At 49.4% G+C, this 16,011-nt stretch overlaps 1 protein-coding gene across 1 annotated transcript in view; it reads right to left on the bottom strand.

The window, feature by feature from the left end:
* Positions 1-4,046: 4,046 nt before the first annotated feature.
* Positions 4,047-16,011, bottom strand: part of FAM76A (family with sequence similarity 76, member A) — an 18,245-nt gene continuing 6,280 nt past the window's right edge. Inside the window, exons 5-10 of the mRNA XM_009894441.1 lie at positions 15,391-15,543; positions 14,324-14,481; positions 13,694-13,780; positions 7,708-7,843; positions 7,140-7,241; positions 4,047-4,538 (exon numbers count right to left, since the gene is read on the bottom strand). Of these exons, the coding sequence (XP_009892743.1) occupies positions 4,452-4,538; positions 7,140-7,241; positions 7,708-7,843; positions 13,694-13,780; positions 14,324-14,481; positions 15,391-15,543 (723 nt within the window). The 3' untranslated portion in view covers positions 4,047-4,451. The remainder of the gene's footprint in view (positions 4,539-7,139; positions 7,242-7,707; positions 7,844-13,693; positions 13,781-14,323; positions 14,482-15,390; positions 15,544-16,011) is intronic.

Genomic DNA, 16,011 nt, shown 5'->3' with positions numbered 1-16,011 from the left:
GCAGAGTGTGGCCAGCAGGTGGAGGAAGGTCATCCTCCCCCTCTGCTCTGCCCTGGGGAGGACACATCTGGAGCGCTGTGTCCAGTTCGGGGCTCCCCGGGTCAAGAAGGACAGGGAACTGCTGGAGAGGGTCCAGCAAAGGGCTACGGAGATGATGGGGGGACTGGAGCATCTTTCTTACGAGGAAAGGCTGAGGGACTTGGAGGTTTTAGTATGGAGAAGAGAAGACTGAGGGGGATCTCATCAATGCTCATCAATCCCCAAAGGGCCTTCTCTGCTGTGAGGGCGGCAGAGCAGTGGCACAGGCTGCCCAGAGAGGTGGGGGAGTCTCCCCCTCTGGAGCCATCCCAAACCCGCCTGGACGCCGTCCTGTGCCACTGCTGGAGGTGCCCCTGCTCTGGCGGGGGGTGGGATGGGGGAGCTCCAGAGGGCCCTTCCAGCCCCCACCAGTCTGGGATGCTGGGATCTGAAAAGGAGCCTGAGGAAGAGGGAGGAGGAACCGCTCAAGGCCACAGATGCAACGCTCGGCTCAGAAAGCCCCGAGTCCCGCGCTGTGAAGGACGCTCTGAAGAAACCGCGCTGGTTTCGCACCCTCAGCCCGTGTTGAGGGTACTAGCCCTGATTTTTGGGCTGACCCCGCACGGTCTAAGGCATCACCCCGAGCTGCAGAAACTCAGCGAGGCTGCAGGAGCTTGGGTGCTTCGAGCGGGAGATCCCTCGCTCGCCGGGGCTCAGGTCACGGGGCTGAAATCCGGCAAACCCGGGATGAAAATCCACACGGGCGCACATCGGCCTCTGCTTTTCAGGCACGAGAAGAGAGGTTGGAAGAAGAAAAAAGCAATTGGAATAGCACCGATGAGAAAGATTTCACAGAATCCATTTTTCTTGCCCGCGTTTGGGTATTTGTCAAAACTAAGGATTCCCAGAGAAATGGTTATTTTCTGCGTGCAACTCCAGGCTTTGAAAGATTATTTGGAGTCGGAAAAGCCGCTGGGGTGTTTCAACAGTCAGGGTTTGCCTTTTCCCACCCCGCGCAACAGGCAGCGCTCCGGGAACAGACGTTCAAGGCCACGGCAGCACCTCTGCCCCGCCAGGGCAAAGCACGGCGCGCCGCGGCGTCGCTCGCCTCACCGGGACGCCGCACCGACAGCGGAGGTGGGGGGGGGAAAAAGCACAAAATGCTGAATTACGGCCTCCCACAAGCACCGGGATATTTCCAAATGGAAATCTCCGGGGTGGTTTGTTGTTTTTTGTTTTTTTTTCTCGCTACCAAATTTCTGCTGGAAAATAAGAAAAAAAATTAGGAAAAAATTGAAGAGGAGGAGAAGAAGAGGAGGAGAAGAAGAGGAGGAGAAGAAGAGGAGGAGAAGAAGAGGAGGAGAAGAAGAGGAGGAGAAGAAGAGGAGGAGAAGAAGAGGAGGAGAAGAAGAGGAGGAGAAGAAGAGGAGGAGAAGAAGAGGAGGAGAAGAAGAGGAGGAGAAGAAGAGGAGGAGAAGAAGAGGAGGAGAAGAAGAGGAGGAGAAGAAGAGGAGGAGAAGAAGAGGAGGAGAAGAAGAGGAGGAGAAGAAGAGGAGGAGAAGAAGAGGAGGAGAAGAAGAGGAGGAGAAGAAGAGGAGGAGAAGAAGAGGAGGAGAAGAAGAGGAGGAGAAGAAGAGGAGGAGAAGAAGAGGAGGAGAAGAAGAGGAGGAGAAGAAGAGGAGGAGAAGAAGAGGAGGAGAAGAAGAGGAGGAGAAGAAGAGGAGGAGAAGAAGAGGAGGAGAAGAAAGAGAAAAAAATAGAAAAAAAAAGAACAAAACAAAAAAAGAACTCTCTTTTCCTCCAGACTCATGGCTGAGCTGAGGGGAAGATTTCAGAGACACGAATGGTGTTTACTCACCTCTTCTGCGTCTGTATCTTAAGAGAACCCCTTATCCTCCCGTCTTTTTGTTTCCCACCAAGAACGCGTTGTTTCTGGGCTCCCTCTCCGTTCGGGCGGTTGGGGAAGAAAAGAGATCTCGTGGGATAGGGGCGGATGGGTCCTGGGAAGGTGGATGTAACCAAGTAACGGGGCTCCTAGCAACAGGCTCCATCGGGAGGATTTAAAGATAGAAACAAAAGTAGGAGCGAACCAAACAATAGAAAAATGCCGCCTCCTTCCCATACGCGCCAGAGCCCGGAGCCGCGCGACCGATGCTCCGACCAGGCAGCCGCCAGCAGGAGCTCAACCAGTTCCAGGCAGGGAAGGATGCTGCACTTACCGGGTTTTGGGTTTGGTGGTTGTTTTTTTTTTTGTTTTCTTTAAGGCAAATAGAAAGTATCAGACACAGATGAGGATTTTTTTTTTTTTTAAAACACTTTTACAGTTGTCAAGAGTTTTGTACAAATCAAAGCGTCCCTTTTAAAATCTCCATTATTACAAACATACAAAGAAACGTTATTACTACAAATCATCAGCTACTCAACTGCATGATCAATTTATCACAATTAAAAAAAACAAAAAAAAACCCAAAAAAACCCCAACCAAACAACCCCAACCCATAATAGTATACACAGGGCCTTTCTCCCTCTCTTTATTTCTGTATCTCGAGGGAAGCGAAAAAGCAAAGCCCCCGTTTAAAAAAAATCCCGTCAACGCGCCTCATTTTCTAAAAACGTGTGAAGTATAAAATTAGGTGAGTATTTTCCTGCTGTCACACTCTGGCAAAGTGTAACAGCTTTTTTTTTTTTTTTTTCTTTTTTATCACATCAGAAGTCTCTTAAAAAAAAAAACAAAACCAAACATCCAAAAAAAAACCCAAAAACCCACATGGCAGAGTGTCTGATGCTGCGCTGTGCTCCTTCCACACCGGAAGCCAACATCATCAAAAAAAGTGCCTTTGAGTAAAGTCGTCTTTAGTAACAAAAAAAAAAAAGGAAAAAAAATAAAATAAAATAAAAAAAAAAGGATAAAAAAAATAAATCACAACCCCTAGTTAAAAGCTTAATAAAACCCCTGCCAGAGCAGCCTGCCCTGCATCAAAAAGGAGGATTTCTCCTCTTCCCTACCAACCTTCAGCGCCGCTCCGAAGGTTTCACCTCCTACTCCTGCGCCCCGAGAGGCTGCGAACCCTGAGATGTTTTTTTTTCCCCAGCCTGAAGGGCGCTCGGTGCCGGGCCGGCGAGGAGGAAGCGCTCCTGCCAACCAGAGCCACGCGTGGCTTTCCCCTCCGCAGTGGCCAAGTGCTTTTTTTATCCGCCCTGTGTGTGCGTCCCCCACCTCTCCGCTGCCCCAAATGACGGAGCCGGGGGAGCGCCCACCCCGGCTGGCCTCGTTGGAAGGGGCGGTGGTCTCCGTGCTGGTCGCGAGAAGCACATCCCTGTTACAGGGAACTTTCGTAGCCCTTTTATTCTGCTGGTTTTTAATCAGCAGGGAGAAACGTCCCCGGAGAGCCCCCCCAAAAAAACCCACTCCCCAGCTTGGGTCGCTGCCTCCTGGAGCCAAGCCGGCCCCTGCTTCTGCATCTGGAAGGGAGCTATGGGGCAGGGAAAGGGGGAGAAGGGGGCGAGCTCGATCCAGGGAGCGAGGGGAGCAGAGGGAACATCCAAGCCTTGAACTCTCCTCGGGTAAAGAAAGGGAGTAAGAGACGCTTGATCACACCAAGCTGCAGAAGTCCTCAAAGCCCCAAAGGTCACCAAGTAACCAGGGCACGGGGACGGGGGATACGGGGTGGGGTTTGGGTCTGTATCGTTACACTCTGGCTCCCAACCCAAAAGCTATCATAACAAAACAAGAAAACACAAACCCAGGCAGTTCGGTTTGCCAAGTTGACATAGAAAGGAATGAAAAAAAAAAAATCTCCAAAGGAAAAAAAAAACAAACCCAACCAAAAAAACCTTCCAAGATAAATACAGAGCCCCCATTTTGGAAGCATCTTCAAAGAGCTGGATCAACCGTTCTCAGCAGTGGCACAACCTTCCAGTAACATCTGGTGGGTTGGTGATTTATCGGTCTCCTTTTGAAGAGGGAACAGTTCAAGAAAAATCCAGCTCCCACCACAGGCAGCTCCCGTCTTATCTGCGTAAGAACCGGTCATGGCTATTGCCTCCCAGCAGCAGGTGGGGAACCAGCACCAAGTCTCTAATGCAGCGGGTTCCTGTTTGCTAATGGAAAGGGTTGGCAGTGGTAGTAACTGGTTAAGAAAAAAAACAAACCACCTTCTTCCAGAAAGCAGTACTTCGGGGAGGGGAGGGGGATTTCGGATGGCTGGGACCTCTCCCTGTGGATCACCGTGATACAGACCGGTATTCAACAAGAGATCGAAACCAGACACGCTCCAGCATGCTGTCGAAAGGCAACACACACCAGGCGTTTCCATCGAGTCCGCGGCAGTGGGATAGCGACAACACTGAGGTTTTGGCTTCCAGCGATCAGGCAGGCCTCCTAGACTCCTTGGCTAATGCTGGGGAAAGCTCCCACAACTGGGGGTTTGGTTTTAAGGGGAGGTTATTGCTCCCGACTTCTCAGGCTTTTTGCCCTTCGACAGGGCAGCTGCTTGCTTCAGGAGTTCTCTGTTCTTGGCCTGGAAACACAGCGAAAATGGGTATTTAATGGCACAGATCATCACTAGTTCTAGGGATCCTAGAATTGCCTGGACAGAAGCTGCTGGCATCCTGCGCGCAGAGGACAAAAAAAGGAGGTAGACGTTTCTGCGCGGCACCACAGCACGAGCTCAAGTCCACCATCTCATCCCTAAGCACCCAGGAAGGGCTCTTCCCGTCCCTTCCCCCTCGCGGCCCCCCGCTGTAACCGAGAAGCGGGCTGAAAGTTAACAGCTTCCACGGCGAAAGGCGACAAATGCGCAACTCGCATTAAACCAGCCAAGGACACGCACCAAGGTCAGCGGGACTGCCTTTCCTTCCTTCCCCTTTCACCAGCCACCGCGCTCTGACAGCGTGAGGAGCGATGGAGTAAAAGTCTGGCGAGTGAAGCCCCCATCCCGACTCTCGTTTTGGTGAGCTGAGGGCCAACTTCCCCCACCCCACACTCTCCCTTCTACCAAAAAAAGCAGGGTGGAGCAGCGCACTGTTCTCCAGCTTTGCTTCACCCTTGGTTTCTTCACATGCCACCAACATTTTATCAGGATTCATCGCTGGACCGACCCTGCATCCCTACCAGAAGCCTTCTGAACCCACCAGAGCACCAACACGTAACAACTTACAGTCTCTCTCATTTACACTGAATTAAAAATCACGGCAACTTACAAACAAGGCTCTCTATCCCCTTTTACCAAAGTTCTGAGCTCCCTCTCTTCTAACCTATGAAATAAATTATGTTATAGCCATAGGATAAGGGGTAGAACCCGTGTGAAGCCAGATACAGGTCTTCTGCATTCACTTCCACTGAACGAATGACTATGCAAAGGGTTACTAGAAGAATTAAACCCTCTGCTCCAGTGCTGCACGTAGTAAAGCAACTTCTTTTACCTCCTGCAGACTGGAAGAATACAGACACCCCTGCTTCCCCCCATGAAAAGACAACCCAAAATAATAAAAACCAAGAGCACATTCAAAAAGCGAATCATATGAACACTTCAAGGCACCTACAGTACACCGAGAGGATTTGAACTTTTATTTTGGAATCAGTGATGAAAGTTTCCAGAGCCTCAGTCAATACCAGCTGAAGTAAAACATTCGGACTCCAGAGAGAAGGAGTTCAGGGCAGTCCCAGTCCGAGCTAAGTACAGAACGGCACAGACACGCAAACCCCTCTCCGCTCGGGAGAGGCAGGTAGCTGCAGGCAAACCCGCTCGTGGATCTGATGCTTCCTCTTTCTTTTCAGAATTGAGCGAGTTTAAGGCTGTTGGAAGGTGTCCGACAGCTTTCAAGGCAGATGTCCTCCTTGAGCTACAGCAAAGGCAGCAGCAGGGTCTACTGCTCCCACGCACGCCCTGCGACCAGCGTGCCCTGCCTTGGGAAACCACTGCAAGGAGGGGGCGTCATCTCCCACTTAGCCCTTGACCCCGCAGCCAAGGCTGTCGAGGCAACCAAAAAGCGGTGGTTTGCGCTAATGGAAAATTGTCTATTCAGAACTGGAGTAAACACCAACTCATTCTTCGCAGGCCACCCAAAGCTACGAGATCGAAACAGCTCTGGGCTGACCCAGGCGGTGCAGGATCAATAAAGCGGAACAGAGACAGAAGGCTCTGGCTGTCATCAGTCCCTCAGATACAAAACCACCAGTGCCTCCCAGCTCACGAGGAGCGGGACGTGCGTCCAGCCCTCGGCACACCGCACACGGCTATTCCAACCTTCAGACGGGCTTACAGCGCTTAAGAATGTGCATTGTGAAGGGGATTTCACAGGCGCTAGCTTTCCGACAGCAGCTGCAGTCTCCAAAACCTGTCTTCCACTCTGATAATTAACTTGGGTGTGTGCTGATGGAGGAGGGGCTGTTTTCTCAGGGGAAATATAAGCCTTTTGTCTTATCCCCTCCCATTTCTCATCGCTAGGGCTTTAGACCATTATAAACCCCAGAGTAATTAAAGGGCGCAAAGTTCATTTCTGCGTCTGATTTCTTCCCTGCAACCAGCTCCCCTTTGACCCGATCCCTTCGCTGGCTCAGAGTGTATTCATGCTGATAGCCTGCCTAGTGTTTCCATGGCCATGACAAGAATCCTGCTCTCCCTGTTCCCGCGAGTTCAGGGACTTCTTTATTTGGACTACAGAGATACAGCGCTAAAGGAACTGCCAATTGTTTCTGCAGCTTTGTTCTCTCCGGTTACAGGTCACATAAATCACATTAAGAGCTACATGGTGCAAGGGAGCTGACAAAGGTTCTGCAGTCTGGAGAAACAGGTTCAAACCTGATTTTGGCAAGAGGTAAAATGAGTTTGATGGTTCCCGTGTAGTCCATAGGGGACACAACACAGCGCTTTACGATACACTAGGTCTGCGCCCGAGTGGAGAGCAGCAGGGAGGGTATAAATAGGGGTTACGATGCACTGCAGCCAGGTACAGAGCTGGGGAGGGGCAGGCCTGGCAGAGCAGAGGCTGTAGGACAGGGCCAAGAAACGTTAGCAGAGCTGTGTGTGCAGAAGCTCACGGGGCGTTGTGATCAGGAGTGTCCTCTGTCACTCCCGTGTACAGCACAGCTCAGCAAATTAAAACAAAAATGCTGTCACCTGTAACTGCTCCATGACCTCCTTGTGTGTCTTCTCCATTTGGTTCATCTTTGCCCTCATCTGCGACTCCTGGTACTGCAGGTCAGCTTTCAGCTCTGTGATCTGCAGATAAACCAGTAAGGAGCAAGTGAGCTGGAAGAAGAAATGAATGCCTTAACCCCAGACGCACCTCGCCACAGAAAACGCCTTTGCAGAAATTGCATGAGACTGGATGAGTTGGAAACGTGCTGGGGTGGGCAGCAGGAGCGCAATGAGACCAGACCCGTACCACTGAGCAGCCCAGAGAAGCGGGAGCAGCCAGAGCTCTCTTCCTGCACAGAGCGGCATGTTTTTTTCTCAGTCTTGCCCCCACATGGAGGGCTCTGAGCCAGTGGTCAGAAAATGACCCTTTATGAAATGAGATCTCCTGGGTGGGTCCAGAAAGCCTCTTTAACTTTGGAAAGGAGGCAGCCTGGAAACAGCCAGAAACTCTCTTGCTCACTCCAAGATAAAAAGCCAGACTCTGCTGGAGTGTGATCTGCGTGAATATGTCAGCATGCTGCGGGGGGAAGCAAGCCAAGGGCTGTACCTTCTTCTCCTTCTCCAAAATCATCTGATCTTTCTGGTGCAGCATCTTTTTTAAAGTAGCCACTTCCTCCTTCAGCTGGGCAATGATAACAAAGTGGTCAGTGCCAGGAGAGTCCAAGGCGAGGTCCGGAGAAAAACTGCAACAAAGAAGAGGGAAGGACTCTCATCATGATCCCTTCTCTCCACTGAGGCAGGGAAACTCCCACAGACGGCACTCGAAGGAGAACGGGAATCATTTCATGGCACACACTGTGTCCTCCAAACACTCTTTGAATGGAGGTGTTACCCGTATCCCTGCTCTGGATGCCACATGGAATTTGGGAAACACATGGTATGACGGGCAACAGGGATTACGCGTGATATATCGAGTTGTTTTATCGCATGATCAGCAGGGACATGGGACTGCTACGGGTGACCGTCAGCTACTGTCTGCAGCAACCATTCAAACAGTAAGGATCCCTTTTCCAACCAAAGAGTTGAGGACAGCCATCAGAGAGCTAATGGAACTTTATGCAACCACTTAGGAACCCTCTTAGCTCACAGGCAGTCCTTGGATGTACAGCAAAACTTTTCACTAAATGTAAACAGACATTCTGGCAAGGAAGGAACATGAAAGAGAAACAAATAACCTCAAGTTAAACAAACAAAGCAATGGGAGACACCTAGATTAAAGTCAGCACTGTCCTCAGCAGGGAAAAGGGGTAAAAAGACATGCTGGAATTTTTTAATTTTGATTCCACCATGATATAGTAATTTAGGAAGAAGCTTCATTACCACTTCAGAGCAGGAAAGACTCTCCAGGAAGACAGAGAAATAGCCGAGCACACCACTTGTACACCACCAGGTAAAAAAAGGTAAACCTAAGCAACCAGTTGAAAACTTAGCTGGACATGAGTCACTCTCCTGCACTGGTGATTCACAAATCTCCCTACAAGACACCCAGTGAAGTGGGCAGCCACACACAGTCTTGCACTACAGGAATATTTCAGTTCATAAGATATGATAAGCTGCAGCCACAGGCCCAGGGACCTCACCTGATCTTCTGCCTGCCTTCTGTTCCTTACTGCTGTCATGGTAAGCCTGATTTTTATCTCTTGGTAAAAGGGCAACACACTCCCAGCCATACACACCTGAAATCACTGTATAAAAATTTAACAGTAATAAGACAACAAAGCTTCACCTAGAAGATTACTTCAAGTCTGGCCGTTATCAGACAGCACTGCTGCTATAAAGATAAATAGCCAGGGTTACCTGAAGCCCGACATTTTTTTTAAAGCCTCCAGCATAGGTCAACGCACCTCCTAAAACCTGCATTCGGCTTCAAAGCTGGGAGTTGCAGTGGACTGGGGCAGGCATGGTCTGAACCCGGAAGCCTGGGTCGAACCCGAACCCCCTGCCTCTCTCAAGTCCACTGCCACCTCCGTGCTTCCAGTCCCCCGCCTGTACACCGAGGCAGAGAGTACCGGCTGCTCACCTCGCCCAGGGGTCTCTTCTTGTGCCTGGAAATAATCCACTTTCTAATTAAAAGCACAGTCTGCATCAATTGGACCGGTTAGCAAGGATGTGGCAGAAGCAAAGGCTTCTTTCCACCACTGTGCTGGGGGATCTAAGCAGGAGCGGCTTCACAGATCTGAAAGTCACAGGATAGCCCTGCGGCACCGGGAAAGCAAGCTTGGCAAAGGAAAACTCAGAACTGAGGGTCTGTAGGAGACAGCCCGCCGTGGAAGAGTCGTGCACGGTTCAAGCGCGCCGACAGCAGAGCCCACACCGCAAGATGCGGCAGTTCTCTGGGCGCACCAGATCTAGCACCGTGCTTGTCATGCTGGGCAGCTCTCGAGTTGCAGAAGAGGTTCATACACACACATCGGCAGCGAATTACCTCCATTTTAAAACTGTTCCCGAGTACAGTTTCCCCCAAGTGGAGGCTGTGCAAGATGATGGTGGGTGCTCCAGCACCTTTCTGTGTGCAAGCATGTTACCAACAGTAGCTTTAATTTCCCACTCAGTGCAAATATGCTGGGGAGGAGAGAGAGAAAGAAAGAAAGAAAAAAAAAAAAAGCTGCCTCCACAGAGGAAAAAAAGGCTTCCTCGCTGATTCCCTCTGGCTAAAAAGAAACTCTTGCTTACAGCATTCCTTTGCCCAGGCAAGCTTCCCTCCTGCTATATCCTGGGGTGATGAAGAGTGCTGGGAGATGCTCACATTTCCCTAAGCAGCTCTGGCAGGAAAAATTCCTTGCTTGGCAGCTCCTGTTGCAGAGCACAGCGTGGAGGCGGGGAGGTGAGATCCGGCCCTGCCACCCAGCGGGGAGAAGGGACAGGCGGGCCACCAGCCTTCCACAGAGCCACTCTCAAACTCAGCAGACCCAGTAGCTGACCCTCAGGGCTTCAAGGGGCTCCTCCTGCCCTGGGGTCTGCACCCACAAGTGGGTAACGGTGGGCTCAGAGTGCCCAGGCATCTCCTCCTGACAAGTAAGGGAGCACAGGCAGGTATTTTTTTATTTTCCTGCCCATCTGCTGCCAAATGCACCCTCAAATATGTCAAGGTGCTAATTAAAAAGCAGCTTCCCCCTCCCCCCTTTTTTTTTTTTAAAGACTGACAAGTTAGTAATGAAAGGTTTCTCTGTCTTAAACCCCACGTTCAAGAAGCAGCCTGAGACTCCAAAATTAGAAGGAATACTGCCAAATACAAGTCGCTCCATTCCTTTAACAAACAGATTAAGAATTAAAACAACCAACCAAACAAAAAAAGCCATTTTCCCTTCTACAAATAAACTCCATACCCAGGATCCCAGCCCCTTGGGATAGGTCAGGGGGATATGTGCTCTCCGTGTTCGAACATTCTAAACTGCCTGCCTCTAATTAAAGTGAATTGATGAGCTCCTGTTGCTTTCAGTGGAGACAAAGGAAAAAATGGAGCTCTTCCAAAGACACCTGCGTCTCTCTATTGACTGGAAAAGAAATCAAAATGACTGCCTTAAACTCCATACCTGTTAAATGGATGAAATTAGACAAAACAAATGCCAAACTTAAAGATACTGCTGTTTCAGTCAGGCTAGCATAAAGAGGCACAGACCAGGCTGACCGAACCAGCCTCCAAGTTTCACCTTAGCCAAAAACATTCCCCATGCGCAAAAATCCGTCCAGGACAGCAGGAACCAGCACCTGAACTTACACTTCCTCTAACACCACCAAGAGCAGGGGCACTTCAGTCCAAGTCCCAGTGCTTTAAGCATAAGCCAGGACTTTTGTACGCAAACGAGAATCTTTTTACTAAATGAACTTTGCTGCTCAGCATCCTCCGGCATCACTGCCCTCCCCCAGCCAGCAGCACTCATCATTGCCTGGTGTTAAAAGCACAATTTAGCACCTTTAGTCACAGGAGAAGGGACTGCAGCGTGCTGATCTGCAGAGTCTGTAACGTAAAAACACTTCTTGGGAGCGTTTGCACAATAGGATGAGTACACCAAGGACTGCCCAAGTCAGCACCAGCACAGCACCAGCGGCTGGGGGCGAAGCCAGGGTGCTCAGAGGCACAGGGGCAGCCCAGGACAGCGGGATTAGAAGGGCAAGGTCTGCTGCAAGGTGTGCTGAGAGTTAACTGCCAGGGAAAGCTACTCCGTGTGCAGCAGGGCCAGTGCTCTTAGCTCCTCACAGAGCTCACCCAGAACGAACCATTCAATGCCACCCATTAAACGAGCCTGGAAGTCTCTCAGTCCCTGTATCACACCCACTGGGAGCAACATCCACTCCAAAATATGTAAAGAAAACCCAAAACCAAACATACAGAGGGAATTCAGTAAGACACAGTAAAGGAAATCCTATTGTATCTGCAAAGGAGCAAAAACTTCAGATAAACTGGACCCTGTTGGAGATGTTGCCAAAGTCAACTGAGATCAAGTGTGCCCGAATTTCATCCAACTAAAGGCTGCATCAGAAGTGTGGCTGGAGCGCATGGCCAAGACGCACTGTACAGAAAGCTGTGACTGCTCTCGGCAGCAAAGAGGTGCTGGTTGAATGGTCACCTCATTCCAGACTACGCTGCTGATGAAGACATCCTTGCGCTGCAGCAGACCCTAACTCCACACTCAGACTGCAACCCAGACTCCAGGCTGATGCCGGGGCAGGGAACAGTCTTATAGAAAATGGTGCAAGAGGGGAGGATTTTGGGGGCTTCATCCTCACAAACATCCCCCCTCCCCCAACTCCAAAAACACACTTAATGAACCACCATTATTATTCCGCTCAAGAAACGCATCCACGTGTCTATTTAAGGCAGCTGCAGCTTGCCTTTTCTACAGTACATTGCTGGAGCTCTTCAGTAGTTGCTAAAATTACATGCAGTTTGTTACTGGGATTCATCAAAAAAAGTCTGTGGCAAGGACCACCGCCTTGGCAGGAGCCAGACTGACAACATCTGACACAAGAGCAAAATGAAGGCATTTGATTCTCCCAATACATGCTCCTGTTTTGCAAATGAATGGCTGAGCAATCGATGTCAGAGCATGGGACCTTTTGCTTCCTGGATATTTTCAAGCCAGCAGGGGTATTACAATGAGTTGTAAGGTCTCAGCCCACGCTTCAATGAGCAGATAAAAATACCTGGTGCTGTCCTATAGCCTGGAGAGCAGCCTCAGCAGGTGAGCAGGACCCTCTCTAGAGGGAAAGCTGTACCCACACTGATGGGCTGCACCAGTTCTACCAGGGATCTGTCTCCAGTCTCTCCTCTGGCTCCACCAGCACTGAAGGCAGTCAGACAAATTCTCTGACCGCTTCGTGCTCAGCTTATGGCTCCCAAGCCACAGTTCATCCTTAAGTTTTTCCAGCTTTTAACTGAAAACACCATTCAGATGATAAATGGTCTTTTAGATCGCTCTGTAGGAATCACTGCCTTACAAAATTATTTAAGTTCTATTTCCCATGATAGCATTTCACGTATTAACAAACACTGACAAGGTGTCAATAGCATCTATAGGAGAGACGCGATCTGTGATCTCGAAGAAAAGACATTCAAGGCAGATAGTGGTTAATTAGTTACCAGTGGCTTTAACAGACCCTTTGGCACTAACAAGCCTATGCTCTGGTCCCGGCTCCCAATTCACTGCTGTTTGGAAAGAGATCCATCGAGAGGGACAGTTTCCATGTACAGTTCCCAGGTAGGGAGGGCAACAGGGGAGAAAACAACAGGTGATCTCACTTCAGGATGTCAGTGCCTTGAGAAACAGGACAATGGTGGGCACCGAGACTCTGTTGGGAAGCAACCCACTGCGCCAACGTGGACGGGGCACTCTGGGTAGGGGGACAAAGCATCTCGGGAGAGGAAGGAACGCTGAGAATCAGAGAGGAAAGGCAGGAATGAAAATATGCATGTACAAGACCGTAAAAAAAAATAAAAATCCATCTCAATTTCCTGTTTCTGCTAGTGACTCCCATTCTGCTGCACATGCAGCTGGCGTCAACATAATCCAGCACAAATTGTGACAGCAGAATGGGATTGGATGCTTTTGAGCAAAGCTGTTTGATTGTTTGTCCCTCTCCCAAAAGGCAGGAGGGGAAATGGGAGGTGGGTCTCAATCCTCTCCTCTGAGGCCGCCTCCCTGCAGATCAGCCTGACAGCCCCAAAAGCACAAAACCTGCAGGACTCAACTCTACAGCGCACAGCCAGCAGCCCCCCTCTCCCTGTAACAGCAGAGAGAGGATAAAGCCAATCTGGCTGTAGTTTTTCTAACTGTTGGGGAGCTTGGCCAACAAGCGGCTTCCATTCTAGCAGGTACAGGCGCTAGGTATTCTTTTGCTCTTCAAATCTATGTCTAAATGTCAAGTAACGCCTGCCATGTTCTAGAAAGCTGCTAGTGCAGCCCCTCGAGGTCCCAAAGCCTGAGATCCCTGCTCTAGCACAAGAGCTTCCTCCTATTTGCACAGAACTCCGTCTTATTTAAACTTAGCAAACAAGACCGCCCACCCACAATTTCCCCATTTAAGAGGCTCACCTGTCACCATTGGCAGATATGGCATCAAACTTGGCTTTCTTCTTTGGGATTTCGTTCTGAATAGAAGAGGTGGATAAGGTTTTCTGGCTAGAAAAATGAGGAAATCATATGTCAGAACCTGAATGACTTGCAGTCTAAGACAGAGAAGCAGATAAATATTCCCACACACTTTGAACCTATTAAAACAAGATTTCCTAGCGCAAGAAAGAATGATAAAAAATTAATTCCTTGAAGAGTAGTTGGAGACTAAAAATAAACAGAAAACAACGTGTCAGTCAGATCAGCAGGCAGGTGAACAACTCACGCTTAAAATCTACATTTCGATCATTAAATTTTACAAATGCAATTTAGCTTTAATTGTGTACAGGTTCAGTAAGTTGAATCACTAAGAAGCACTGTCGGACTACAAGTCTACTCCAGCACAGTGGGGTTTGCAAACGAGCAAAGCCTGACTTAACCAGCTTCTCCTGAACAACAGACAACTGCCAAAACCTATCACCAAGGTACCGAGCCCCCAGGCACTTCTCCCAGTTACTTTAGGAAGCACACCCTAAGGAGCGTGGAGCAGCCCTGTCTGCTAACCCCAGAGGCAAGCTCACCCTGCGCAACGGAAAAGCTCGTAGAGGTTACCTGTTATAGTGGCTGCCACTGCTGAGCCTACTGTACTGTTCCTTCTCTTGCAGGCTCGCCCGGGAAGAGCTGCTCAGGTGTTTGCACTGCTCTTTGGTCTTCTGCAGGACCCGTTTATAGGATAGCGTGCATAACCAGCACAGCAGCTTTCCATCCACCTGGAAGGTGGGAGAAAAAGAGAGGGGGAGAAGTTTTGGTCTTGCTTCTCGCCCATAAACCAAACACAGAGAAGACAAGAAGCACCTTCAGGCTTAAGATCACATACGAACAAGCAGCGACTCAAAAGGACCTCTCAAGCGCCTGGAAAGGGTAAGAAGTGCACGTGACATGGCTGATGCAGCGCAGACAGTACTCATTAATAGCAGCTTATCTATCGGAACTACAGTCTCTGCCAAGCTTTGCTTACAGACCATCTTATAGCACCCATTCACCAGGACAGGCTAGCTCTAGTGGGATTTCTGTCAAAGCAACACCAAGGAAAGGTACGTGACAAGGTAGTCACTGGAGACCAAAACAGAGCGGGTCTCTGATTGAGGAGGATCAGCAGGAGGACAGGGATTATCAGTACAGCATCCCAAACGAACAATAGATGTTTATAGCCTGCAGGAAGCAGGCCTTAGAAATACACACCTCCTAAGAAGCACTTATGTTGAATAAGCAAAGGGTGCAGTGCCATGGAATTGGTTTCCTGGTGGAGGTATGACACTTCCAGCTCCTCAGGCTACGGCGGCACAAGTACCGTTCTCCATCTGCCTCCCTGAGCGGGCACTTCACATTTCACTCAGAGGGCCCTTCTCCTTTGCCAGCCCACTTACCCTTAGGCCAAATTCAAAAGATCTTTCTCTTGCAGATCTTTCTTTTGCAGATCTGGCAAAGGAGTAAAGGGGCTCAAAGACTAAACAGCTCCAAAACACAGCTCCCACAGCAAAAGCTCAACTCCAGAAAAACACTTTACAACCAAGACACACCCCCTTTTGAAATGCTAGAGAATACACGAAGGAGATGGACAGACAAACACTGTCATCAGCCCGTTTACCTTTTTGGCCTCCTTTTACAGAGATACTGACCTTCTTTCTGTCATCCTTCCGGTCAAACGCACACTGCTGCTTGCACTGCTCACAGGAGTGCGGAGGTCCATACTTCTTTTCAGAGTTTGTGCAACGCTGGCACTTGTTTCCAATAAAAGCTGCTATAATGTTGCAGTACTGGCAGGGTTTTGGCTTTAAGAAACAAGAACAACAGATACAGCACTGCCTTCTAATTACATTAATACATTGCTCTTTCCCCTTCTCCCCATCACTTCAAAACTTTTATTTCCTTGTTCCAAGCTAAGTATAATGCTGATCCAGGAGACATAACTGCATTTGGACCCCTGGTCCCCAGCTAAGTGTATTTAGCCATGGGACCCAGACCATTTATCAAGTGCTATGAAATCTTTAGAAAATGTATAACACCAAAATAGAAACAATCAAAATTGCTTTTTCAGATTTCAGACAAGCAGGAAAGAAAGATTTATCGCTGCTTCCTGCAGCAATCTCAGTTTGTGTAAGCATGCTCTTGTTTCTATTGGATATCGAATAGTTCATTTCCTGGCCTCAAATGATGCAGAGCCGCTCTTTTCTGCACTAAAAGAAGAGAAAAGGTAAAAGCTTCACGCTTGAGGGACCCGTGTATTATTGATCAGTCAT

This window comes from Charadrius vociferus, unplaced genomic scaffold (assembly GCF_000708025.1).
Source record: "Charadrius vociferus isolate BGI_N301 unplaced genomic scaffold, ASM70802v2 scaffold2161, whole genome shotgun sequence".
Classification (NCBI taxonomy): domain Eukaryota; kingdom Metazoa; phylum Chordata; class Aves; order Charadriiformes; family Charadriidae; genus Charadrius; species Charadrius vociferus.
The sequence above is the reverse complement of the archived record's forward strand: the minus strand, read 5'-3'. Positions and strand labels throughout refer to the sequence as shown.